The following is a 27,202-nucleotide window of genomic DNA, read 5'->3' on the forward strand; positions in this document are numbered from 1 at the left end:
TCAAAGCAGAGCCTGATGCAGGATTCCCTGTGTTGGATGTAGGACTTTATCAAAGCAGAGCCTGATGCAGGATTCCCTGTGTTGGATGTAGGACTTTTAGAGCTACAAAGCTGCCCCCAATAAAATACCCAGGCTCAGGGTATATCCAAGCATCACTAGTGTGAGATTTTCAGTGCATGGAGCTGAAACCAAAGGCCCTCCACATCAGACACTTCTTTTTCTGTTTATTTATTAAAAGTTTGCATGTCCTATTTTCTAGTCAGACTTGCTGACAGGCAGTATATACCAGCTAATATTTGAAATTATCCCATGCTGTTCCTATGCTGACCTGTAACCATTCAGAATGATGTCTTTCCAAGTCAAATCCAGTGCCATTTTGACCTAGAGTACAACTGCCTGTTTGTTTAGCTACTTTTTTTTTTTCCTAGATAGGTTATACTCAGTGATTCTTAAAATCAGTCATGTGGATGTTCACATCAGGTTTCAGTCGAACCAACTAGGTCAATTCTCTGCTCGTAGCTGAGCAGCTCTAATTCTTATTGGTCAGCCCAGCCTCCCTCTTTTGGGTGTGAGCCTCTTCATATGTCTCTTTACATGCTTTATCTTGAGTTGTGTTTGCTGTTCATCCCCTTGGTTTCACTGCCAGCAAGCAGTCATTTCCCCACTTTTTCTACCCAGTTTTTCCTCTTTTTCTGCTAACAGAAAAGGCTTGCTTGTCCTCATTTTGCTGATTTTTAATCCAGATTTGAAGCTGGGAGCTCCCTTCCATGGACAAACTCAGTGCTTCTTTGGAAAGCCTGAGCAGRGCAGGCAGTTTGTAAAATGATGGTCACAGTGTCACTTATTTTCATGTTTTTTATCTACTACAATGCAGTAATTAGATCAGTTGTGCAGTGAGCAGGGACCCATTTCCTTTGGCACCAAGCAGAGGAAGGAATGCAATCCACGTTTTTCAATTTCATAAAAGGGCTGCAGCTCCTGAAGGATTTACTCTGACCACAGATGCCAAGCTCCTGTGGATGTGAGCACTGCCAGAGTTTGGTGGCAGCTGAGCAGATGGATGTGGCCAATGTGCTCAAGGCGGAGATGTGAAATTAGACAAAAACCAATAAATCAGGAGAAAACCAATGCTGTCTCGTGAACTTTTCCACACAAGTCAACAAGACTTGATTTACCAGCTGTGCATGTAGATTTTGTGTAATATCGTTATTGCTTGATTTTATAGCAGAGACATTAACAGTGTTGGCATTTACCTTGCAATGGTTATTGCTCCCAAGTTAGCACCTCATGTGAAAAAGGGCCTGTTGACATCTCTTGGGATGCTGGCTTCAAGCCTGGGTCTTGCCTGTAAAATTTAGTGGCACTGATGACTCTACTTAAGTTAAATTAGAGCAATTCCCTCCTACAGACCCTGACTTTACCTGGGAATTCCCAAATAAGAAGGCTGTACCAATTTACTGGCACAGAAGCATAAACTAGTGCTATGTCATTGCATTGCTTTCATCTTCCCTGAAGCTACTGACATCTTTTCCCTGGTGCTGCTGTGGCATCATAAGTCTGGCTTAGGACAAATCATGTTTTTTCTGAAATTAAATATTAACCAGCAAACTGTCTAACATTTGTTTTGGCTGTAAGTAGGACTTTGTTTTTAAAGCTTTCCCAATTTTTGYAATTTTAATGAAAAAACATGGTTTTTGCATTAGGGAAAAAATCAGTCCTGAAAAATCTGAGGTGCCTGTGGCATCTTATACTGCTGAGCTTGGTTTTGTGGTGAATAGCTTTGACCCTTGATTTTCCTTGTGCTCTTCATGTTTCTGATCGTCTTGGGCAGCTCTTCCCTCCCAGTACTTATCCATCTCCTCCCAGGACGTTGTGACAGCCCTAAATAGAAAGGCWGGTTTCATATCCATATCTGTTCCCAAGTGGGGCAAGGGTAGTTCTGGACCTTTTTAATCAGAGGTATCTGATGGAGAGGCAGAACTGGATTGGATTAATGTCTCAGGATGATTTTTAGCTGTGGTAGCAACCTTGCAGCTTTGCTTCCTCTCTTTCATGGAGCCAAGGGTTAATTTTTGTGGGTGCTCGCTTACCTTTGTGCTGGAAAATGGAGGGTGTTTTAGAAAGCAAAGAGAAATACACCGTTTTTCATCTAAAAACAGTGACTAAAGAAAGGAAACAGCATCTTCCCAGCTGCTCACCCTCCCASTGACTGTGGGCAGGTGAGTAGAGCTGCCTGCCTGCCCTTCTTGTGATACAAAGYATTCATAGTCAGCATATCATAAATKAAAACCTGGACAGTGTAATTGTTAATACGTTCAGTCAAACACACTTGAGATTCTTTAGTTGTACAAAATTATTACTCTGTTAGTAAGGGAGAACACTGCTGAGTTTAGACCCTGGGGAGATCCTTGACTCTGTATTGCCCAATATTTTTAATTCAGCAATTAGGGCGGTGCATAAGCAATACATCCCCTACCAGACAGGGGGAATCCTGCCTTATTAAGACATTTCAAATTGTTAATGAATACTCAAGTGGAATGGGGGAATTCTTTGGAACTGGTTAGCAGCCCAGTGCTAGTTAACTATCAGTGATAAAGTCTGTAAAAAAAAAAAAAAATGGGCTGAGCTGCAGTTTGGGCTATTGTAACAGCAAAAAAAAAAAAAAAAGGATTCATAAATGGGTACAAGTCATACAAATACGGGAGCATTCTCGCAGAAGATGCAGTGAGCGTGGGCCTGTGTTTGATTCCATATGACTATTCTCATGTTCTTTCCTGAGGCATCTCTCCTGGATTGAGTTACTGTATTTGACAGACCAGATGATTTCTTCTGGTCTTAAAATTTCACGGGTATGTTCAACTGGTACAAGTGAGAGACAGCCCAGCCTGTATCACAGGGAGGCTGAGGCATCCTGGATAATTATAAAATAAATAAATGCAGTGTTGGTAGAAGTACATGGAGTGAAACTGCTGCTGGGAATGGGATGGAGGTGGTGCCCGGCATTACTTAGCATTTGAAAAAGTGCAGGGAGCTGGAAGGGAGCTCGAGCCCAGGCTGGGAAAGCATCTCTGGAGCAGCACTGACCTGCCAGTGCATCCAACCACCCTCCTTTCTCTTCTGTATCAGGAATGATGCTCGGGGCAGAATAACAGCACCTGCTGTGTTGTTCCTCATGGGCTTTTGCATTTCCAAGAGAGCCACACTCTGTTTTGGGTAGGAAATGTAGTGAGCTTGTCTGTGTGTTGTCTGACAACTCCTTGATGGAGTCAGAATTCCTACTTGGTGGCAGATATTTTCTTCATATCAAATGGGGAGAAGTCCTGAATTTTGAAATTTGCAGAATCACAGAATGATTTGGGATGGGAGGGAGCTTACAGACCACTTCATTCTACCCCCTGTCATGGGCAGGGATGCCTTCCAGTACAGCAGGTTGCTTCAAACCCCATGCACCCTGGCCTTGAACATTTCCAGGGATGGGGTAGCCACAGTTTCTCTGGGCAGGATAACCATTCAGCTGTGGCAAACAACAAATATTTATTTGTCCATATATATATATGAGTTTTTTCAAGTAATGTTATTTCAGAATTGTTTAATACATCATTAGGATAGTGTGTGTCTAATACATAAATGCTGGGGGTTTTATAGGAATTAAATTAAAGGTGAGAGGGAGCATTTTGCTTTCTGTCAGTACTTCCTCCTAGTGTCCAGAACTGGGCTCTCCAATCTCCACCAGCTACAGATGCCTTGTGTTTTATGGGGCAGCAGCTCTGCAGCTGTCAACATCAGTAGGCAAACCCCAAATCTGGACTCAAGGGTGTCAGAGCTAACAATGGAGGAGCAGCACATGTTAGCAACATCCATGGCAGGTACCTACTGCAGGGCCAGTTTTCTTTTCCTTCTAGAGCAGATCACTCCCCCCACTTAGTGCTTTGCTTTATTATTATTGTGTGATTCTTCCTTCAGAGAAGTGGGTTTCAACCTGCAGCCAGAAAGTATTCCCAAAGTGCAATTTTACTATTTATTTTGATCTGACTTCCTATTACTGTGRCAACATGCACTTTGAATTTCATTAGTTTTATGCATTTAAGTTCCCTTTCTAAACCTTTATAAGGTCAGACCCTGCTTGGTAAATCAAAAATGTATTAAATCTGAGGATCTGAGTAATACTTTTCCTTAAACAGCTGTAGATCACAGGTAGTGAGGGCATTAGGGTCTCTCCTTTTTCAAGAAAGATTTGTGGGCATTACTGATAAGCACATGGACCAAATGATTCTGTAATTAGATGAGTATCTTCCATYACAGATTTGTTCTCGTGCATTTGTGGTCCATCAGCAGGACTTCACAGGGGAGGAGGGTGTGCAGGCTGTCATGCTAAGCTCTGCAGCACATCAGTTCAAAGCTCTTGCAGCTGGAGCTGCTCCAGAGCTCCTTGGGATGGCCAGGAGTATCTCTCAGCACTGTGGTGTGCAGGCTATGGGACTGTTGGTGGGGTACAGTGCCAGTCTCAGGATTGTTCCTTATAGGTAGCTCTGGTTTTACCATCTTGTCCTGGTAACCAGATTCATCCCAACTGGAATGGTTTTTTTGTGCCCAGCCAAGACTCCCGTCACCAGAAGAGGGTTCAGCTTGGGGCAGCCAGCCCACAAAAGTCCCTGATGCCTGTATTTCCCACTTTGGTACTGATTACTAAAGCAGAGCCAAAGCCCTCTCTTGATTTCCCATTGCTACGGCCTCTGGGAAACAAGCCCTTAGTGGCTTTCACCTGTGACTTGCATGGTTCTGCCTGACTGCTGAGAAAGTACAAGTAGTTCTCCTGCCTCCATTGGGCTTCTGGAACGGTTTTCTTTTAATAAGTAAGGCTCTTTTCAGTCTTCTGGTTTCACAGCCACTCATGAAAGTAGGCTGTGAGAAGCTGGTTTAGCACGCGTTGGCCATGTCCCTGCAGAAAGGGCCCCGCAGGCTGCAAAGCAGAGTCACGGCTGCCTCTTCCAGTGAGTTTGTGTTGAAGTTTGTGCTAGAGAAGTGCTGGGAGCCCTGGCTGGCAGGAGGCTGAGCTTCCCAAACATCTCACGCACATTTTTATGTGCAACTTTCTGACTAAAGTTCAACTCAGAATACACCGAATAATTCAATTACATCTCTGCCGCTGGGTTATATAAGAGAAAGCTGAAATCGCGCCTCGTTTCGTAAGGTAGTGTATCCTTCTGCTGATCTGAGCAGTTTCCCTGGTTTGCAGTGGGGTTGWGCTATGCCTTCTTGGCTGAGCTGGGATTTTGAGGGGGAGAGGGTGCTGTGGCAGTTGTCTACATTGACTGGYATCAAATGAACATTCGAAACCTGAGCTTATTGTGTGTGTTTTGATGGTATTTCAGCACGCTGAGGAGACCAGAGCAGCTGGACCAGGCTGCGGGCCAGCGGTCACCATCCCCCTCCCTTGCACAGACTGCACCCAGCTCCCAGAGCCCCCGGGAGATGAGGGGCCGGGGCCAGGCCGGACCGGCAGCGGAGGGGCCGCGGAGGACGCTGCAGGTGGACGCCAGGAGCCAGGGCTCAGGGAGGTCTCCCTCGGTGTCGCCGGACCGGGGTAGCACCCCTACCTCTCCCTACTCAGTCCCGCAGATCGCCCCCCTCCCCAGCAGCACCCTCTGCCCCATCTGCAAGACGACAGAGCTCACCTCTTCCCCTGGCCAGCCCAACTTCAACGCCTGCACCCAGTGTCACAGCAAGGTCTGCAACCAGTGTGGCTTCAACCCCAACCCACACCTCACCCAGGTAATGCTTCCTCTTCCTCGTGCAGCTCTCCTGGCTGCTTTGGGTGGGTTCTTGCTTTCTCCAAGCACGGAAGTTGCACCTTTGCTTTTGGTAGCTGCAAAGCATTGACCAAGGGCAGGGGCTCTGCTGGTAATCAGGGARTAACTGTGATTATGTGAGATTTGTTAAGATGAGGGAGATAAATTAATTAAAAGGTATTGGTAGACTCTCAGGGCTCAGTCTCTGTTGTTGAGATGCCAAAACATGTAGCTGAAGTCTCCGTTCTCAAAATTGTCCTGGAGTCAAAGGATTTGACAGCGAGGAGGGGAGCAGAGGGGCTGCTGTCGCCACAAGGTGTCAAGTGTCTCCCTGACTCATGGCAGTTTCTGGTGGGTTCTAGGCAGCGTCACTCTGGGCGGCGGGAGGGGAGTGCCAGGAGTCGTGCACGACGTGCTGCATTGCTGGGGGCTGAGCGTCTCGTGGGATGTGTGAAATGGATGCTCAGGGTTCTGGGGGTGGAGCCGGCAGCGGTGCTGGAGGTGGGTGCTGGGGCTGGCTGAGGTGAGGGGCTGCCTGTGCCAGCCTCTGAGGTCACAGATCTCCACTCAGGGTGGGAAGGTATGCGATGGCTTCTGCAGCTGTTAAGAGCAAAAACACAGGGGTTTCTAATCTTAGGCTTAAAGCAGAAACTTAAAGTCACAGTTTGGAAAGTGACTGTGCCACTCCAGTGCATGATAAAACAGGATTTAGGCACTGGAGCCCCCTGGATACCCAGGATTTATTCCCAGTAGCCATTTCTGGTAAGCATACACTGCTTGTACCTGGCACAGTGGTGTCCAAACATCATTGTTTGAGGAACTCCTGCCTTCTAGTTTTTTTTTCCTAATGGAAGGAATTGTAGAACTATGGAACAGTTTGTGTTGGAAGGGGCCTCGGAGATCACCTGCAGATCCAACCCTCTGCCATGTGTAGGGACACCTTTCACTAAACCAAATTGCTCTGAGCTCCATCCAACCAGGCCTTGGACACTTCTAGGGATGTGACATTCACAACTTCCTTGRGCAGCCTGTTCCAGTGCCTTGCTACACTCACAGTAAAGATTTTTTTCCTAATATCGAGTCCAAATCTACTCTCTCTGAATTTGAACCTATTTCCCTGTCCTGTCCCTACATGCCCTTGTAAATAATCTTGCCCCATGAAGGAGATAGCCCTGGTATAATAATGTGTAATTAAGTGGTTCCTGATTTTACTCCACAGGTATTTACCCCTGCAAAGGTCAGAATAAGGTCTCAAATCTTAATAAAGCGCCTTGAGGTTAAAATTCAGCCTCCTGCAAAGAAATGCCATGGGCCTGTTTTCTGTTTTGCTTGTAAGTTTCACTTTTAATTAGGTTTGCCACACATTAATTTTGTTCTCCAAGCATTGCCTTGAAAGTTGTCCAGTTACTTTGAATAGTATCAATTAACCAGGAAATAACAAAATACACATGCACCAATTTCTCAATTTCTGGTCTTGTCTCTTCTGCCTTGTCCCAAGAGCTTACCCACAGTGGTCTCTATCCCGAGTCTCTCTTGCAGGTACCCACATTAACATATGTGTGTGCATAGAGATTTTGCTTAGCAGCTCTAGGCCATTTTGCTCTTGGCATCTCTAGGTCTCTGTGCCATCTGAAATGTGTTTGACTGCAGAGCATTTTTTAAACATTAAATCAAAAAAATTGAACCTGAAATGGAAAAAGACTTTTTTTTTTTTTTTTTTTTTTTTGTCTGTCCTGAGTTTATTATGCATTTCAGCAGCAAGAAACCTTATGACTTGTAAGTAGGTCGTTTTGGGAGCTGGGGGATGAAAACAGTTGTCCAAGAGAAGTGTTTGCAGCTCGTGTTGGCAGCCCATGTGATGGGCTGGCTGGGGGAGCAGYGGTTGCTGCCTTGTTGGAAGTGTGACTCATTTTCCTCAACATCATTCCTTGTGCTGCTATTCCAGAGTCACACAGCGAGGTGCCTGAAGCATCCTGGTGATGTTACTGAGGGGTAATGGAAGGCAGCTGGGAGGGTGYTCTCTATCATGATGGTGATAGCTGGGTTGGGAAGGATCTCTGGAAGTTATCTGTTCCAACCTCTGCACAAAGCAGCAATCAGGGAATGGATCTCCAGGCTGTACCCTGTTGGGTGCTGGAACCTTCCATGGGTGGACGTGCTGGTCCCACCTGTTCCACTGCCTCCCCTCACAGGGAAAACATCCATCCATCCTGGTACCTCCAACCCAGCAGGTGCTGCATGTTGGCTGCACAGCATTGCCAATAAGGTGTTATATTTCCTATTTGTGTTTCCTTATGAATGTATTTTCATGTGTAGTTGATATTGCCGCTTTGTGCCACAGTAGATATGGATTTGTAGCTTCTTTCTGCTTTCAAGACTCTCTAGAAGGATTAAATCATCAAAAATACCACATTTTCTAAGAAAATCAAACCCAAGAAAACCAAAATTGTGTTCTGCTTGGTACATCCTCTGCTGTGCAATCTGTGGGACTGCCAGAAACCGCTGGCATGGTGAGATGGGAGCCCCAGGGCTAATTTGGCATAATGGTTTCTGAAACTGTATTGAGAGCTGGGATTTAAATCTTACATAAACATTGTCTTTTCATGAGTTTTTTACTTGTATATGTATACATGGTATAAAATAGCTTTTGGTAATACATATTCAAAGAAAATAATAGTGTATGAGCTGTAGTCCATCAAGCCCCATCTTGCCCCTTACAAGTCCAAGAACAGATTTTTCAGGGAAGAGTTAACTGCACCTCCTAACAAAACACCTTTACTTTGTAATTAGATGATACCTTCTGCTCAGAAGCACATTCTTTCCTTTGAAATACTATTTTTCTTTGGCTGTTGTGTTTTATTCCTTTTCAYGTGGCTTGATGGTCATTTTGTCTTTAAAGGCAAGTCATGAATTTCTGTGCTGACGAAGCAATCAGCYGCTGTGGCATCTTGAGTTGATCGCTTGCTGAGAAAAACAAAATATCTTTTTGGGTTTTTATTTCACTGTCTATTTATTCCTTTGAGCAGCAGCTCGTTCTTGTTTCACAAGACTGGGCAAACAGAAGTTCCTGTCTGCTGCTGGTGTCACTCATATTTTACATGTAGATAATCATATTGTTCCCTCTGTTCATCTCCATGCACTGAAATAGCTGCTGTCATCGTTTTCAATTTGGTCGTGTGCAGCAGGCTGCTTTCCTCGTTCATTCACTTATTCCTGAAGGTCAGTGCTCTTCCTATAGACAGTTATTTTAAGCAAGGAAAGGGAATTAGCAAGCAGGGAGCAATGGTGGCACCATTAATGACAAAGAGTTTTGAACTAATTATGCTAAAACCTAGCAGCTTGCTTAGTGTCCTGTGCAGGAAATAGGTTTTTGAATGGAGGTGTGTTATTTTAAGTGCAACATTGCAGCTTTCACATTCTAGCAGGATTTTTAATTTCTCATTAAAACTTCTGTTTCTTCTTTTCCTCTATGTTGTCTTTGAGGGATTTTTTTGGACAGCTTGTTCTGCAGGACCATACCAGTGATGCTGTCATCTCCTCCGGGGGGAATAGCTCAGTTTCAAACCACTACAATAGGTTTAGAAAATCCTCTTTTTATACATTTTTCACTTTGTTCTGCCGCTCCTGTGGCTTTTGCCTGACTGATCCAGCAGCATGTTCATCTGATTGGATTTGCTCTGTTTGGTATCATAAGGAGTAACCTGCAGGCATCCTTTCTGCTTCTCTGGGGTTTTGAAGTGCCGCTGCRCATTGCTAATTTCATAAATTAATTTATTCTTCAGTCTTCTCCTAAAATTTGTTGGGTTTCTTTTAATTTGTTTTTCTCCCTATCCTAAGCACTAAACTGAAAACACAAGGAACTTGAGTTTGATTTTAATCAAGAGCAGCAGCACAGCATTAAAACGTGTGCTTTAGTTAGAGCTGAAATGAAACTCTAAATGCTTGGCTGCTTAATAGGTCTGCTTGGAACCACTTGGGATCATAGGAAACCTTTTTTGCCTGCCTCATGATTCTATCATGCCTTTTTCAATTTGAAGTAGTGTTTATTAGAGGCAGTTTCATAAGCATTCAGATGCATGGCCCTGAATAAAAAGAACATATTTATACATGTGTGTTCTTTACCAAATTACTTCCTTTCTGAAGGTGCCGTTTTTGTCCCCAAGCTGTTTTGATGGTATTTGCTGTATTTGTGGCCGTATTTATGACTAATAGTTGTTAAACTTCAGTTCTGCCCATGTTTTTAGCTTCACTTAGGGAGGTTGAAGAGGTTCTTTGTACTTTTTATGCCATGAATGTAATGAATTATGAAATACTTAAAATATTTGAGAGAAATCTGTTCCCTACRTGCTCGGTGCCATATAAGCTCATCACAAACCTTTGATCACGGACTTTCAGCAAGCAAAACGTAAAAAGTCTCASGGAGGATTAAAAACTTGCTGGTTGCTTTCCAAACAGCAGTCAGAGTTGTTTGACAGGAGAAGAAAATCCTCAGCAACTCTTGAGTTATCTGTAGCAAGATGAGATAGYCACAAAAATAATTTAAAGTTTTTAGGTAAATATTTAAATTGTATTAATGGAAAATAGACCATCAGCTGAGGAGATGAGACTGAAATAGTCTAAATATTGTGTAGTGCTGTGTTTATCCTGTCGTAACCTCACAGCAGATGGTTTTCTGCTCAGTAGTATAAGAAAATTTGGGTAAAGTGGAAAAAAGAAGACAAAGGAGTTGGGGAAGCTGAGGGGTGACACAATGCAGAGCATCTCTGGTAGCAGGAATGGGGCTTGTTGGCACTGGAGGGATGGCCAAAGGCCAAAGCCTTTTCCAGCCTGGCTGTACTGTCAGGAATGGTGCCTGCCCACAGCATCACCTCAGTCATTTAGCAAAGGACTGAAAAAGACTCAAATATTGAAATTGTGAAGCTGTTCATACACTACTTTTCAAAGGAGTCCATATCTCATTTGGTTCATCGTCCCAGTTTTACACATTGCAGCATATTGGTGTCCAATTTTCAGGAAAACACAGCATATTTGAATTAGGGGTCCAATCTAACTTATTTACCCTTCAGGAGGCTTTGSCTTGACTCTAATGACCATTGGTTCAGAAACCCTGCAAGCCAAGGGCTGTGGTTAGGATGCCAGGGGGGTTATTGGTTCTACACTCAACCAATGGCTCTTRTTAATGGCAGTGAATCACATCTCTTCCTCTCATCCATCTCCTCTTCTGCCTATCATTCATTAAACATTCAGACATTTACTGGTGTCTGGTGCTGTGCAAGTGTGGGTAGAATCCCTGTTGGCATCAGTGCTTTTACCCAGGGCTGAGCACTAAAGAACTGAAAGAAAACAGGGATCTACTTGCTCATTGATAATGAAACGTGAGTTTTATGAGAAATTTGGTCTCCCTTGTCTCTCCCTGCCTTTTACAGCAACCAAAGTATTCTTTACCTCTTTGGCTCTTCATTGAGAAGTTGTGGTGCAATGCTGGCATGGCATCTCCTAAATTTCCAAGTTTCCTCTGGATGCATCAGCTCCATGTTGGATGTAGCTCTTTGCAATGGGAAGGATGGCAGAGGATAMGCTGTGACAGTTATATTTACACAGTCTGTGATATTATATTTATAATATTATAGTTATATTTACAGAGCTATGATATTATATTTACACAGTCTCTTCTCTTACTGAACAAAGCAAAGCCAGCAAGGTTTTCTCCTGCTCTTGGGACCTCAATAACTTTTTGTTTTCCTGGCCATGAAGCACCTCCAGCCCCAGCCACTGGCATCTGTGTGTCSCTGCATCTCCTGCGTGTGTATTATTGTGCTCTTGGAGAAACACAAGACTGTATTTAGAGGTTATAGTTCCCTTTTAAAGAATGGGTGTTGGGTCTGAAAAGTGTTTCTCTGGTCTAGGGTCCCATGGCATGTTTCACATGCTGGTGTCATGCTCATGGTGTCTGGGTAACTGGGAGATAAGGCTGTAGGGCTGGCTCTGTCAGCGGTGACCCTTCCTTCTGTGTATCTGTGTTTTTTCCTTCTGTGATCAGATCAAACCCCCAGACACCCTTGGGCAGCCGGTGTTTGTGTTTTGCTGTGGTGTTAGCTTTTTGTGTGTGTAGGTGGTAGGTTGTACCCTATATTCAGCCAGACCCCTGTGTTGCTGAGTCAAGTTGCCCATTTTAGAATGATTTGTCTTTTGAGATCATCCTCCTTCACCATATAGCTGYAAAAATAAATCTGTCGTTAGCATTACGTTGAGGATCTGGGAGAAATTTTCCATTGGATCATCCTGTGCAATAGGAGAGAAATGTGTGTTTTATTCCATTTTTTTCTTTGTTTTTAGCAGAACTTCAGCCAGCAGTGACCTGCATGTGCAGTGGGTAATGCTGTTTATAGGAGCTGGGGCTTGGYATGCTTGCTGCCTTCTCCTAGGGATGCAGCAATTTGGGCTGCAGCTGCCGGGCAGGGATGCTTTGCCTGGTCTGCTGTCACAGGGCTGCTTCCATCCCAGTCAGCATCTGCCCCGTGGACTCATGGTACCAGTGGTTTCTGCCCTACAGCTCTCCTAAGAGCATGCTGTGAGCTGGGCACTAAACAGCTGCTCTTTCTGACTGCAGTGAATGCTCTGTGGGGCATTTTTATGGTGAGGAAATATTGACAGGAACATGGGATTTATCACCCTGGACCAACAGGTTGTATGTGTGTGTATATTTGCCATTTTTTAGCCCTTCCTTACCATTGCCCTTCACCTTTTAATCCCTTTATCCTTACACCAGGTGTTCCATCCCTTCTGGCAGCCTTGCAGTGAAGGATGTGTCTGTTATCCCCCAGGTGGATTTTTATTTTTTTAATGGAGTGATTAACACTGAATAAAACAACTCGTATGAAACTGGAGAATAGCACACTTGCTTCTTGCCGAGCCCTTCTAACTAGAAACGGCTTGTTTGCCTTTTTGGTCCTTGCTGCAGCCTGAGCAGGAGCTTCTCCCAGCCATCCACAGTGACGTGCAATTTGTCTGTTTGGCAGATCACAATTTAAGTTAGAGCCCATGAAAAGAAAAAGCTCATGAGTAATTCTGGCTGTTTCTCCCAATGTGCCGCCTTTCACTGTGCTCTGCGTGGATGATTCAAATAATGCAAAATTCGCTGGCAGAAAATGTCAGAAAGGATCTTGGCTAAACAGTTTCAAATGACTAAGGGGGCTGGTGTTGCTCAGGGTGGGTCCTCTCTGCTGATGGCTGGTTCGGCTGAGCCGTGGCTGCGGGGACACAGGAGGGGCTGTGGTGTTAAATTGTTCAGAGAGGACGGGAGACYGTGGCTTCCCGCAGGCTGGAGCTGGAGCATTGCTGCGGTGCAGAGGGGTAATTAAAACAACTGCAAATGAAGACGAGTCCTCCCGAGGGATGGGAAGTGGCCTCCTTTYTGCTTGGCGTCTTCTGCCGCTCGCTAAATCCCGAGCCCAGCGAGCTGCAAGCGCTGAGCCGCCACCACCCTGCGCCGTCCTTCCCTCGGTACGTTAAGTTACAGCAAGCTGTTTGTTTGGAAAAGACATGGTTTTCCTCTGGCTTTCGACTCCCAGATCACTTTATCATTACAAAGAAAAGCCAGCTGAGATTCGGAAGYGGCTGTCAGGCTTTCCATAGTGGAGCAGTTTAGAGTTAGAGGCTTCCTGGTTATTGAGAGTTTTGCTGTGATGGTTGCTTGCTTTCCTTCCCTCCCCTGAATATCCCCAGGCAGAGGGATAAGATCCTTTACAGCTCATGGTGGTGGATAGGGGTATTTTACTCGCACAGATGCTGCTCCAGGTTTTCCTACCGGTCGAGCACGTGAAATTGCGCAGGGGTTGAGTGTCCCTCAGCTCCTGCTCAGTGCACACGCAGCAGCTCAGAGAGCAGCAWTTGCACGGGGCTGTACAGCCCTCGCCTGTGCGCTCTGCTTTGCGATGTGTGTTTGCTGCGGGAACGCTGTGCTGCCTCGGGGAGCGCTTAGGAGGAAACTTCAAGAGCTTTCAGTGCTTTGATGGGGATTGAGTTAATCCTAGCTGAATTCATTCCTATTTACTGTCTTTCTACAAGCTGCAGAGAGCAGGGTGGTTGTAATGGAGGGTGTCAGATGCACCCACWCTGCACCCACCCCTATGGAGCTGTCCCAGGGATTGCATCTCAGGCACAGCACAAGGTGCTCAGTGGGAGAGCCCCAGTGAAGAAGATGTTGTGACATGGCTCTTCACACCCTGGATAGTAGTGACATACCAGGTCTGTCTGGTCCTTMAAGACAGAGGTGGTGGCATCTTGTCAGTGTCGCTTGTAACCTGAATTTAGCTGATCACCAGTGCTRTTTATAAGACTGTGTGGGTTCTCACCACCATAAAGCAACTTGTTTCTACCTGACCCTCTCTCTTGGCCATGGTCACGTTTAGATGCTAAAAAGGGATTTGCATAGTGTAAATGTACTGAAAAGCCTCAGAAATTTCTGAAAACAACCCTGTGAATTCAGTGAGGTGTTTGTGGAATAGGAGTTGTTCATGCCTGCAGAGGTCTTTCTCACCATATTTCAAGCCTTGCTGCCAGACCTCACTGTCCTGCTGTACCCAGCTCTTTTTAGAAATGTAATACACAGCTGTGCTCCTGGACAGCCTGGATCTGAGGGGCATGGTGCTGATGGACTAYGAAAACTGATTATTTTAACTCTGATTAAAATAGTGTTTTATCTCAGCTGCAAACCTTTTGATCAAGAACAGCCGAAGGGGGGATGTTTCCATTCTGGAGTCAGTTTATGTTGTAAATAGGCTGCGCTGGTGGCGTGGCTTTCTGCTCGGAGTAAATCAAAACTAAATTGTTGGAATGGTTCTGGAAATCCAGAGAGCAAGATGTGATCTTAATAGAATGGGACTAGGCTATGCAGCAGGTTGGTGAGATTAAAGGTTTGTCAGAAGGAGTTAAGGCATGTACATAAAATGGCACTACACGAGTTAGAAGTTGTTTTTGAAGACTGAACAGCAAGTGTGTCCCTCCCCTTCCTCTCTTGCTCCCTGCCCTGCCCTCTTTATTGCCCATCTCCTGCATCTTAATTGAACCCAGCTGCTTGTGCCGGAGCCTTGAAAAGAACMCTCAGGATAAGTAGTTTTAATATTGACTTTTTGTTCCCTCCCCAGCTGCTCTGCCACCTTYTCACTGTGTCCAAGCTGAGGGGGCAGACTGGAGACCTCCTTGGAAGAGACTTGAGTGGCAGGCAGGAGAGATGTGCCCATCAGTCTCATAGAGAGGAAGTTCTGGTGACCTCCTACCTCCAACCGCCCTCTCCCCTTTCCAATGAGCACAACACAGTATTCCCATTAGACAGAAACAGAAGCACAAACACTCGGGCTCATCTGCTCAGCAAAGCCTAGATTATTCTGAATCATCCAACATCCTTATCAGAGTGCTCCAGCCGGCGCTTGCATCCGTCACAGCGCAGGCTGGCGGAGTCGGTGGCAGTGCTCTGCCCGTTTTAATTGCCACAAGCCAGCAGCTATTTGAAGCCTTGTCCCCAAAGAGCAAACGAGCTTGTCCTGCTCAGCTTTGCAGGAATTGCAGGATCAGCAAGCATGCCCCATTAAAAACCTGCTAAGGGTGCAAACAAATAGGGGTGTGTGTGTAGTGCTGCAACCAGCTGGGCATGATGGAGTGGGGCACTGTTGGACTTGGACCTAGGAGTGGGAGCTCCCCTCAGGATTGTAGTTTTGGGGTTTTATTCCCCTCTGTTGCAGAATATCCTAGAAGCTGGAAAGGCCRTGTCCCTGGAACTCCTTGGATATGAGGCTCCTCCAAAAACAGCTTTGTCATGGTTCTGAGCAGCCCATGGGCTCTGTTCTGCCCCTCCTGTTGTCCYAGGCATACCATGTTGCTTTTCCTCYCCACAAGGCATCYYGTGTCTCTCCTGATCTCCTGGAAGGCACYGCTTGCAGCCCCTTCCCCCTGAGAACCTCTGTTCTTAGTATGATGCCCGCTAGATAAAAAACAGGTCTAGTGGAAAAGTCTGGCTAAAAACTAGTGATCTGTGTTAAAATTACTCCGGAGACCTCAGAAAAGTCTTAATTACCTGTATTTCTGGATTCCTCTGAAATAAGGAGCATACTTACTGTAGGAGAGGCCTGTCCTTGAGCTCACCTGCCTCTGTTTTGCCCACATACTCTGTGTATTGCAAAACCTTTCAAGCTTTGAGAAAAGCAAATACCCTTGGTGTTTAATGGAGTACAGTGTGCTAGTGCAAGACCAACAGTGCTGGGATCCATCCCCAAAGGTGAAGGCCAGTACATGTGAGCCCTTGTATGCAGGCATGGTGCTATCATCTCATCYTTAGCAGCCTGCTCAAGGGACCTTGGCAGATTGGGACATGAATCCTGATTTTTCTTGGAGTACCAAGTCGGTACAGAGATGCTGGGCCAAGCCAGATAATGCCCTGACACTCTACCTTATGTTGTGATCTGCCAGCTGATATGATTGTGGCTTTCAAATTGGAGAGTGCTTTGAGATCTATCCCCAAACAGGCATGCTGCTGCTGCCATCTGTCTTTGAGCTGCTTCTGGGATCCCACTACTTGCTCTCAGCAGACAACTGCTATTGCTTTATTGAATTAGGAAGAAAAAAAAAATCTAGCAACTTCTGAAATACTCTTTTCTACAACTAATTTCAGCTGCTAAATCCCTTTTGAGATCCAGGGGACATGTTGAAATAATAATGCTTTCTGCAGATCCAGGGTGTAAAATTTTTGCAGTTCTGTCCAAAACAGATTGATGATCTGATTGTTTTGAAGGACATGCCATTTGAAGGGCTCTGAAGAGCTCCAACACAACTGCATTGAGAGATGTCTAAGCCATGGCACCCAACCAAGAGCCAAAATTTGGTGATGTTACTCTTTKTAAAAAAAATTAAAGCTTCGGTGCCCTTCCTAATGATTTTGGCTGGCTTAAGCCATTACCCCAAGTTGTCCTTCTTCTCCAGCTAACCCCTTTGCCCATCTTCCAGCTGCAGGCACTTGTCCAGTGCCATCCAGCCTGCATCCCACTAGGAAGCAAAGGTCTTGGCATGACAAGACCCTCTCCCTGTGGGAGCAGGTCACTGTGTAGGTCACYGAAGAGCAGCAACCCCATGTAGTGCATGCTGTGCTGCATCCCAGCGCCTGCTGCATCCCGTGCTTCAGACCTGCTCCTCCTTTTCTTGCTCTGCAGTGTGCCAGGAGTCAGCCCACGCCAACAGACAAGGCTGTGGGCAGATAAAAGCTTATGGGAAGGTGGTGTTTATTTGGATGTCAAATGTTTTTCCCTCCTGGTGCATGGCTCCTGCTGCTTCCCCCTTGCTGGCCAATCCATGCCTTCTCTGCTTGGTTTGAGGCAGTTTGGGGTTGATTGCTCTTAGTCAGCATGGCTCCCACTGTTCAGCTGGGTATTTTGATGCAGGGCACTTGAAAATCAGAGGCACGATCTCTCCAGMTGAACCCCCGAAAGTGGAGGGAGCAGTGATCACTACTGCTATCTCACCTGCACAAAATGCCCTGTAAATCATCAGAGTCAGTCCTGTGGCTGGTAATTGCACTTGAGTCGCCTGGGTTTGCAGCTGGGGCATGACGACAGGATTTATTATTTTTCTTCAGAACTTGTTTCTAATTGGCATTGGAGCAAATCAAAGCAGGGTGAAATCAGCTTCAACTGTGCAGTTTGCTCCTCCGTGGTTTCCTTGCTTTCTGGATGGACCCGGAGCACTGCAGCTGGCATTGCCTATGTGCTGCTTATTGGAGAGCTTTCAAAGAAAAGCTTAGAAGCCCTAGAAGGGCATTTGCTTCTGCAATATTTTTGGTGTCTTACCTGAGTGGTTTCCGTTTGAAGGTTTTTCTCTTTTGTAGCRTTTTCTAGTCTTGCTGTTGAGGAGATGGCCCTTTATTTGAGCTGAAATAAACTGGCTTTTGTTGTAAGCTTGCCCAGGGATTTCAGGGGACTAAGGGGTCCTAGGCAGGTTGCTCTATGGTGATCTTCTCGGCCCCTCTTCAGGAGGGCTGCAGAAAGCACCCCGCATGGCGTGACTTYGTATTTTGGCTTGGGTTCGGACAGAAAAGACAGTCTTTCAAGTAGCAGAATTCTTTTTCATTAAGGGTTTATTCATCTTTCCGGTGTATTGGTTTAGATCTCCATGTCAACAATGACTTGAGCTCAGAAAGCAAAATATCATAGAATAGAATCCCAGAATGGTTTAGATTGGAAGGGACCTTAAGCTCTTATTCCAGCTCCTGCCATGGGTGGGACGCATTCCATTAGATCAGGTTATTCCAAGCTCCATCCAACCTGGTCTAGAACATTTCAAGGGATGGGAAATGCATAACTTCCCTGGGCAACCTGTTTCAGTGCCTCACCACCCTCACAGTAATGATTTTTTTCCCAATATCCTCTATATTCCTGCTCCCTTGTCCTGCCCTCAACAGTGAAGCTGTTCCTTGTTGTCCTGTCACTCCATGTCCTTGTAGAAGGTCCCTCTCCAGCTTTCTTGTAGCCTCTTTAGGTACTCAAATGGCTCCCCAGAGCCTTCTCTTTCCAGGCTGAACAACTCCAACTCTCTTCAAATGATGACTTGAATGACTAATTTTAATCTTGCTTTGCAACTGGCTTTTTTTTTTTTTTTTTATGTCAGAGTGATTACTCTTGTAGACTGGCTGGCAATGAAATAGCCCCTTCTTCAAGGCTAAATAATGTCTATAAAAACCCAATTAAAAGTGATGTGGCTCTACAGGTATCTGTGCAAATTCTAATAGTTTGAAGATGTTTGTGTAACTTTTTTTTAGTAGATAAATAAAAACTAGGTGTATTTGTATGTCCAGGTGTATTTGTATGTCCAGGTGTATTTGGATGGGGATAGGAATTCCAACTGAAACAAACCTTTCCCAATTTATTTGAAATAGATGGCTGGTGACTAGACAAGCTATTTCTGGGAAAGGGTGCCCAGGAAGAAATACACTCAGCTCCTCTCCTCTGCTTCCWAGAGAGTCATAAAGATGCTCAAGGTGTGTGGTAGGGTCCTGAGCCCCGTGGGAAAGCCAGGAGCTGGTCCCTGCCCTATCTGCTGTGGGAAGGGAGCTGCCTGGGATGGCTTTGTCATGGGTTTAGGATTAACCCTCCTTTTGGACTCCTTCCAGCTTGCTTTCTCAGGTCTCTCCCATCCAAGTTTTGGCTGGACAGGATCTTTCCTCCCTTTGGCACCGCTCTTTCCCTTACATCTTCCCCAGCAACCTGAGTGTTGTYCCTTGTGGTGGCCCCTGTGGGCCTCCATCCTCCAGCACTGCTCCTGCTGTGCCTCACTGCAGCCCTTCAGCTCATCACCATCATCTAATGCAATTCCTGAGGAAACCAGCACAGTCAGCTCTCAAGGAGGGTTGTGTGGGACATCCAGCCATAGCTGGACCATGAACAGGAGTGGGGGATGTGATGTGCCAGTCTCCTCCAAGGTGCACACCCAAATTTTGTGCCTATTTTATTTATCAATAATTGCATTCTCTGAGCAACACAATAATCCAAATGAGCTGTCCAAAGGGCTTAATGGAAGATCAAACCTGCCTTGGGCAGCCTATAGCTCCTTTGGCCAGCATTTGGTACCCTGCAGGATGTCTTGGGATCATGGTATGTGCGTGCATTTCCTTTGCCACAGMCATAGTTTTGTGTTTCACAGATTGTGTGGCTAGCTGGATTATAAATTATTAATGACAGGCAACTTATCTTGTTTATCTGGAATAACTGAGCAATTAAATCTGTTTAGGTATGTTAAAAGATTGTGCAGTGGCTTATCTATCTTCAGGCCCTGAATTTTGCAAGAGCATTTGTTACATATTTAATCCAGAATAACAACAACAAAAAAAAAAGGCAGAAGATACACTGAGCTTTGATGCTCTGAACCACTGTGATGTGTTCATTCACACAAGTTTTTCATTCCAGTGGCTTTGCTCATAAATACACACTGGTCTAGGATAAATTAGACTTAACTTGGCTCCTTCAGTCTGGAGAAAGTGTGAGGCCATAACACCAGGTCTGCAACCCTGTCTCTGAAAACACTTTGGGCTATTTATGCCAGCATCAGGATTGTTTTTAGTGTTTAAAACCCTCCGTCCTAGACACGTGGGTCAGAGGATCGTGCTCCTCTCCGCCCTCGTCACTGCTGTGCTGTACTCAGATGTTGGTGCTGCCGAGGTAATGCAAAGTTTGGGGGTGAAAGGACTTTTAAATATTCAAGAGTGTTTAGTTTAGTCCCTGAGCTACAGCCATTATCTCACATTGCTGTAATTGTCCAGGAAGGTTCCCAAAGGCGCTGGGAGCTCACGAGCAAGGCTGCAACAGGGACCACTCAGAGCTGAATAAATGTGAACCATGCAGTAAATGGATGATTTTATTCTGTGTTACTAATAGGAAACCGGCTGCTCTTAAATTAATCTGCTATAAGTCTATTTTCTGGGAGCAGCCTGTGCTCTTTATAGCATTATAGCTGTGAATTGCATCGCCGCCGCACTGAGAAGCCCATGGCCTCATGTGTTCCTCTTCTTTAGGCAGGAGGTACCAGGGAATGGAAAGTTTTGAGCTCCTCTGCTCCCTCCCAGGCTGCTATTTTAGTTCTGCAGGAGACAATGAAGTGACTGGAGGCTCCTGTTACTCGGGATGTCCGTCCTTCGGCTGGCGGCAGGGCACGGGAGCAGCAGCTGAAAAAGGCAAAGCAAGCCATTAGGCTTTCCTTGGCCGAGAGGGCTCCCGTGGAAGTCCCGCATTASGGAGTGAGAGGGACCTGGGGCTGCACTTAGAGCACCTCGGCGTGCAGAGCTCGGCAGGTTAAAGCCCGGGGTGAGCTCTCTGCCATACTCCCTGTCCCAGCCCAAGGGACAGCATCCTCCCGGCACGTACAGACGTCCAAACCTTTCATGCGCTCCTGCGGACGGGGAACAAAGGCTGTCTAAACAGGAGCTAGTGAGGCAGCAAATCGCACAAGAAACCTTCCCTAATGAACTGGAAGGACTTGTCCCTTTGCCTCGGGCGGCGGCACTGCCGGCATGCTTAGCTAGGCAGCGCCTTGTTTGGCAGGGGGACCCGTGCTCCGGGGGAGCAGAGGAGCAGTACTGGGTCTGGCGCTGGAAAGGTTTCCTCTGCCCATCTGCTCCTCTCTGCCAGCAAGGGCAGGCATTGAAGGAGGGGATGGTCTCACTTCCATCGCTGCCTTAGCCATGGGGGATGCTGCCGGGGAGCACCGTCCTGCCTGTGACGGCKGATCGAGGTTAGTTGCAAAGCTGTTGGGCATGCAGTTATTTCCTTTGATCGTTTGCTTCATCCCTGTGTCCGTGGTTGCGTGGAGCGAGGAAAGATGGACCGAGCAGCRAGGTGTAGGAGCTGGAGGTTGTCTTTGAAACCCAGGGAGTTTGTAGAACCTCATGGGGGTCAGTGCTTCCTGACGCCTTTTGTCGAGAGGAGATGTGCTCGAATAGCCTGGGGTTGGTTCAGGGAGTGCTAACCAGAGAAAGGAAACTGGTTGAGAAGTGACTCATAGGATGAAATGGCACTGTCTTATTTTGCAGCTTGATTCTCTGGACAAACGTGGTTTCCCATCTGTTATTTGCAGAGAAGGAGATGAGTTTGGGGGTTGGTTCCTCTCGCTCGCCAGCAAGAGAGCAAGTTGATTATTTTCTGGCAAGCATTAGCAGGATGATTACTGACGGCTCCGGTGGCTTCCCCTTCTGGGCAGGAATGCCAAGGACTGGATTTTATTTGTATTGAGATGTTTGAAGATAAAGATGAGCATAAGGTGGCCTTTTTCACAAGTGACTCGGTGCCTCAGTGACCAATTCCCCTGTCAATTAAGTGCTGAAACACTCCTAATCRCACATTCTCTTTGGAGCCCTCTTTCTCCTCAAACTGTGCTTCAGATTTGGACCAGGAAGCTTCAGCCCACGCTGCCTGCATGTTTGCATCCGCCTCCTCTCCACCTGGATGCAGGCGTGAATTCTGATGATGTCTTGACATGCAGCCCGGCCCCKGGCACACAACAGCGCCCGCGCTCTGGGCTGCTTGTGGTCCTCCCAAAGCACCTCGGGAGCCTCCATCTCCTGGTGTTATCTGTCCCCCTCGGCTCGGACCCCGGCTGATACACCACATCAGAGCCTCCCACAGGATGCTTTGCAGGCTCCTCATTGCATTTGCACGTATGCTGTGCACTGATCCAAACAACCAGGGCTGYTTTTCCCACCCTCCACACGTGAGCTTCATGGCAAACTGTCCCTGTGCTGCTGTAGGAGAACTCAGTGACAGAATCATGGAATGGTTTGTGTTGGAAGGGACCTTCAAGATACCTCATTCCAAGCCCCTGCCATGTGCAGGGGCAYTTTCCACTCCATAAGGTTTTCAGGGCTCCATTCAACCTTTGTCTCAAACACTTCTTGGTAGAGTTTTAGTTCTGCTTTAAAATGACCTCAGAACTTCAGAAAAAGGCATATATTGATGTTTGTTATATGCTCCACCAACCAGTCTGGGATGGTATGGGAAACCTGATCCACACAGTATTTTTTTCCATGCATCAGCTGCTCATTCAGGACCTGCTGAGCTTTCCTTGCTCTCCTACAGCCATTCCCACCTCCTGCCTTCCCAGCAATATCCCAGCTCCCCACCACAACTTGCTGTTTCCTCCGTTCTCTAGCTGAAGGCTGCCTTCTAGCACTGCCTCTTCCTTTGRATCAGGATGTTGTTTAATTGTAGAGTATGTGGCTTTGGCAGATTTCAGCGTGACAATGTGAAACACAAGACATGTCCCCTGAGAGTTCCTCAGGAGTGGATCTGGGAGGCATGGAGGGAAGGGACATTGYGCTGACTGGCTGATTTTGTGAGACAACAGCTCTTCATGTGCAGGCAGAGCTGCTGAGCTGAAGACACTTAAGGACACTCTCAGGCAGGACACTGGCAGCTCTCAGGAGAGGCCAGGCTGTTGCAGTATTCCTCCAGGATAAGCCAGTAGCAGCCATGAATGAAACCTTTTTCCATCCAGTCAGTGATCCTGGTRTTGAGCCTCTCTATTAGCCTGATTAACACAGTACCTTCGTTACCCAGTTCCAGCTTGGGTTATTTTTATACTCATACTGGTGCCTGCAAGAGACAGAGGGAGCTGTGACTGTGGCCTTGGGGTACATCTGCTGGGGGGTGGCTTCATCTGTGGGTGCTCTGGGAAAGGGGCCCACTCAGSACTCTTGGAATTGAAGAGCTGCTGACGGAGGTGCCCGGTGAAGCTCTTCCTTGACATGTTTGGATTGGGGATTTTTTCAGTATTTCCAGTTTTGTAGAATATTAAATACACATGTTTTGGGCAACACACAGAAAACCCATGTTCCTTTTCAATTCCCATGAACTTGGCTTCTTGTTTTTCAGGTTGTTGTACATCTTGTCTCATGCCAAAGGATAAGTGTGGATTGTATCTTCTGCTGAACAAAAACTCMTTTTCTCTGTCCTGTTCAAAATGGGCACCCTTGAATGGGATTGATCATGTTGGACTCAAGATGACTTTGGAGCTGTTCTTCCCAGTCTAAAATAATAATAATTTAGAACAGGTCAGATGGACTGAACCCATTGGCRTCCTCTGACACAGGGGTATATAGTTAGCAAGGTTGATGCCTTTGGCTGCAGTGAGATCTAAATGGGTAGAGCTGGTGAGGAACTATTCCATCTCAAGTTTCCAAAGTCATTAATATGGTAATCTAAATATGGACTTTCTTTTTTGACTTTATTATTTTTCTGTAGTAGGATAGCATCCTGGGTGACCTCCAAATGGTCCAAAATAACCAACACTCAGCAAAGACAGAATTACTCTTTATTATAATCCTAAATTTTGGCGTGAAAGTGTCTTGAATGTTCAGTTACAATGTTTTTCAGCTTACAGTGCTCATTTTAAAGCTTCTGCCTACTGCAAAGGTTGAACTCTATACTTGAGATACTTTTAGAGCTGTATTGTCTTACCTCAGGAGAACAAAACAACCTGCACATAACCAATGCTCCCTCACTGTGCTCCTCTCTCATAACAGTGCTCCTCTCCTGGTAACAAATCCTGGGGATGGGCTATTTTCACATAGTCTCCTAAAATAGATGGTGTTAGAATCATTTCAGAAGCCTTATAAACTCAAGCTCTGTCTACCATTTCAGATCCTTTTCAAACATGTTCTTTTCTTGATATTTTTCTAGATGGCTTGGAAGCTGCAGTGCACAGGGATGAATCTTGCTTGCCCTTATGTACCTGCTCTGCAGAGGGTCACAATCTAGCCTACCATGCCTGTAATTTTCTATATGTGTGTATATATATCCCATCTATAATTCTTATCAGTGTTAAATCTGCGCTGGGCAGAGCCAGCACGTGCTGTGGATATTCCTGCTGCAGTGCTTGAAAAGAAAACGCTGATTGGAAAGTTTTCATTCCTAATGGGATTTGCAAATGGTCGGTGCTCACAGGACTGCATTGAGGGGGAGGCACATCTGGCAGCTGTGACCCAGCAAGCCCCACCACTTGCTGACCTACTCATGCACTGGGGAATAACAAGATTTGGAAGGGGATTTTGAGGAATATTCTGGGGTGTTGGAGKGGTCTGTAGTGGAAAAGGTAAGGCTGGTGGTCGTGGGTATGTTGGGCACTGCATGCGAGGCTGGGGCAGGTCAGGTATCGTATACAAACATTCCAAATGTCTGTACAGATGGGTTCAAGCCATCAAAGCTTGTGAGATCRGAACAGGCATAAAATACCCTATAGATGAAAGGCCTGCAAGCTTTACCTCCCTGAGTCTTCTGCTGAGYCCAACAGCATGTGTATAATTTGCTTTAATGGTTAGAAACATCTGCTGTTAAAAGTGATGCTTAATATATTTGGCTTCCATTTCCAGTCATTAGTTCTTTTTATGCCTTTTTCTGCCTAATTAACAACCTTTTAGTACCTGATATTGTTTCCCCTGAATGTGCTGCTGTATCGTAATCAAGTCACTTCTTAATCTTCTCTTTGATAAACGAAAAAGATCAACCTCTTCAGTTCTCTCATTTCAGACATTTTCTGCATYCCTACAATCACTCTTACAGATCCGGTCTATATCTCCCGCAGTGTTTTACTAATCTCCTTAAAATGTCGGTGTGGAACCGTTGAGGACTCTGGAAGGAGTCCCTTGGTGCTGGAAGAGGAGGCTGAGCCACCTCCTCACTCCTACTTCCAGCTCCAGGCTTCCTGCACAGTGAGCACAGGTTTGCCAAGCAGTAGAGACTCATCATCATCGATATTTAGGATATGGGGGGCTGGAACGAGATGATCTTTAASGTCCCYTCCAACCAAAACTATTCTGATTRTGTGGTTTTACCAAAWTCCACTGYGTGTGAGTGGYRCTGGCCATAGTGAGATGATGAYACCTTGGCAGTGGTGGATTCTCATTGCSCCCACTCAGCCAGGTAACCCGTCTAAAATGGATTTAGGATATTCACTATTCATATTCTATAGTGCTTTTATTTTTGTCAGAATGTCATATATTACTAGGTCAAAACACCTTTTGGACATCAAGGATATTGCTTCTGTGCACTGTTAATATCAGATGCAGAGAATAAAATCAGGTTTGCTTTGCCGTGACCTAGTTTTCCTAAAACCATGTCGATGGGCGTATTTGTGTCCTGCAGTTCTCAGCRCTGTCTTTCTGCCTTGGACAGATGTCTGGCTCCCTGTCCCCTTCAGGCCATACCTTTGCCTTCTTGGATATTCAAGCAGAAGGCTCTTCCAGCCTCCTAAAATTTCCGCTTATAAATGAACATCAGCACACAGCAGTTTTCTTAGTTCTCTTAGAGCTCTTGGATGCAAAATTATTCATTTCTGCCAAATTTAAATATCTTCTGGTGCTGGTAGATGTTGTTGAATGTTCTTCTCAATTGCTAATAAGATGGAAATGCTTCATCCTCATAATGAGTGTTATCCTGCTCATTCCCAAGTTTTCCAGGACAGTTATTACAGCATGTCCATCATATCAGCTCCCCAGTCTCCACCCCATGATGGATCCCTGTCCTTTCCAGGAAGAGTMTGGGTGTAAGTCTTTACTAATCCAACCCCTGAAACTTTTGATTTGGTGAGAAACTGGGCAAACAGGACACAAATAGATGGAATGGAATTGTTTCATTGACTTGTATCACCATCCTCTAAACACTTCCTTTCTTGCTTGCAGACTCATCATGCAGGGAGAAGATGCCCAGAAAACAGTAGAGAGAAATAGGGGAAAAGAGTATKAAAAGAATGATTTATCCTACTATTTCTTTACCACCCGGGCTTTTCCCTTCTCCTTTTTCTTTCTTGGGGGAAGGATCTTTGGTGAGACAAGTCAGCCCTTCCTCTTTGCTATCTTCCCTGCAGCATCCTTTAAGTTGTCTTTGATCTGTGTAACCCACAYGGTGTGTCATCAGTTGCATCGGTGGAGGCCAGCGAGGCAATTTGTGATTATTCCAACTCAATTTACATTTCAAATGCTTGCACTGGGAACTCATGCCCCGCTGTATTCCCTGCAGCTTTCTCCTGCTCCTCAGGACAGATGTTCCTCAGCAGTTGCTCACCAAGTCACCAAGGGCAATTCGATGCTTCTATCCCATCTAAAACACCCCCTGGCTTTTTCCTATCTCAGTCGTAGGTTCATTGTGAAAAGTGAGAAAGCTACAAAGATCCCATTGTTCCTCAACCCTGAACTCAGGGAGATCCTGGTGGGCTTGCCCATGAGCCCTACACAGCTCCTGTGGCCACAGGACCTGGGCACAGTCCCTCCCAGTGCCCGGGTTTTCCTTGGAGCAGCCTTGGCCAAGGGCAAAGTGGGTACTGTGTGTGGCACAGGGAGAGAGTAGATCTCTTCTTCCCCTAGTTTCCACCTCGCTAAGGGTCTTAAAGTGCGGGTAAGGAGATTATGCAGAGGGAAGATTTGAATTTCTTGCATCCTGGGAACAAGAACCTGAATAGAAAGGATTGGTTCTCCCTTAATTTGAGCTGATGGGGATGGTGGGCAAAGCTGATGGGATTTTGGTAGACACTCTCTTGAAATAGAATAGTGGGAAGAAATTCCAGGGGGTGTGAAAGCAAAAATAACGCGAGAAATTCTGGATGTCAGAAGAGAGACTGCAAGACCCTAAGAAATTATAAAAACTAAAGTACTATTTTCAGAAACTAAATATAATGTGGCTCCTTTGGAACAGCTTGGAGAAACGACAATGTAGCACAAAATTGCAAGGGAAAATTGAGGCTGTTTTCCCTCAGCTCCAAGTGAAGGACTCGAGCGGAGGCTGATAAAGAGAGTGACGTGGGAGCTCAGCAAGCACAGGGAAGGCTGGGAAGAGCACAGACCTGATGTGCAGCCAGGTTTGTGAGGTGATGGGAAGAGCTTTGCTGGAGGC

At 45.9% G+C, this 27,202-nt stretch overlaps 1 protein-coding gene across 1 annotated transcript in view; it reads left to right on the forward strand.

Moving 5' to 3' along the window:
- Positions 1–27,202, forward strand: part of BSN (bassoon presynaptic cytomatrix protein) — an 87,027-nt gene that overhangs the window by 16,902 nt on the left and 42,923 nt on the right. The window contains exon 2 of the mRNA XM_057367976.1: positions 5,373–5,772. Coding sequence (XP_057223959.1) covers positions 5,373–5,772 — 400 coding nt within the window. The remainder of the gene's footprint in view (positions 1–5,372; positions 5,773–27,202) is intronic.

The sequence above is a fragment of the Malurus melanocephalus genome, unplaced genomic scaffold (genome assembly GCF_030028575.1).
Source record: "Malurus melanocephalus ecotype Western Australia unplaced genomic scaffold, MMel_1.1 scaffold_87, whole genome shotgun sequence".
Taxonomy (NCBI): Eukaryota; Metazoa; Chordata; class Aves; order Passeriformes; family Maluridae; genus Malurus; species Malurus melanocephalus.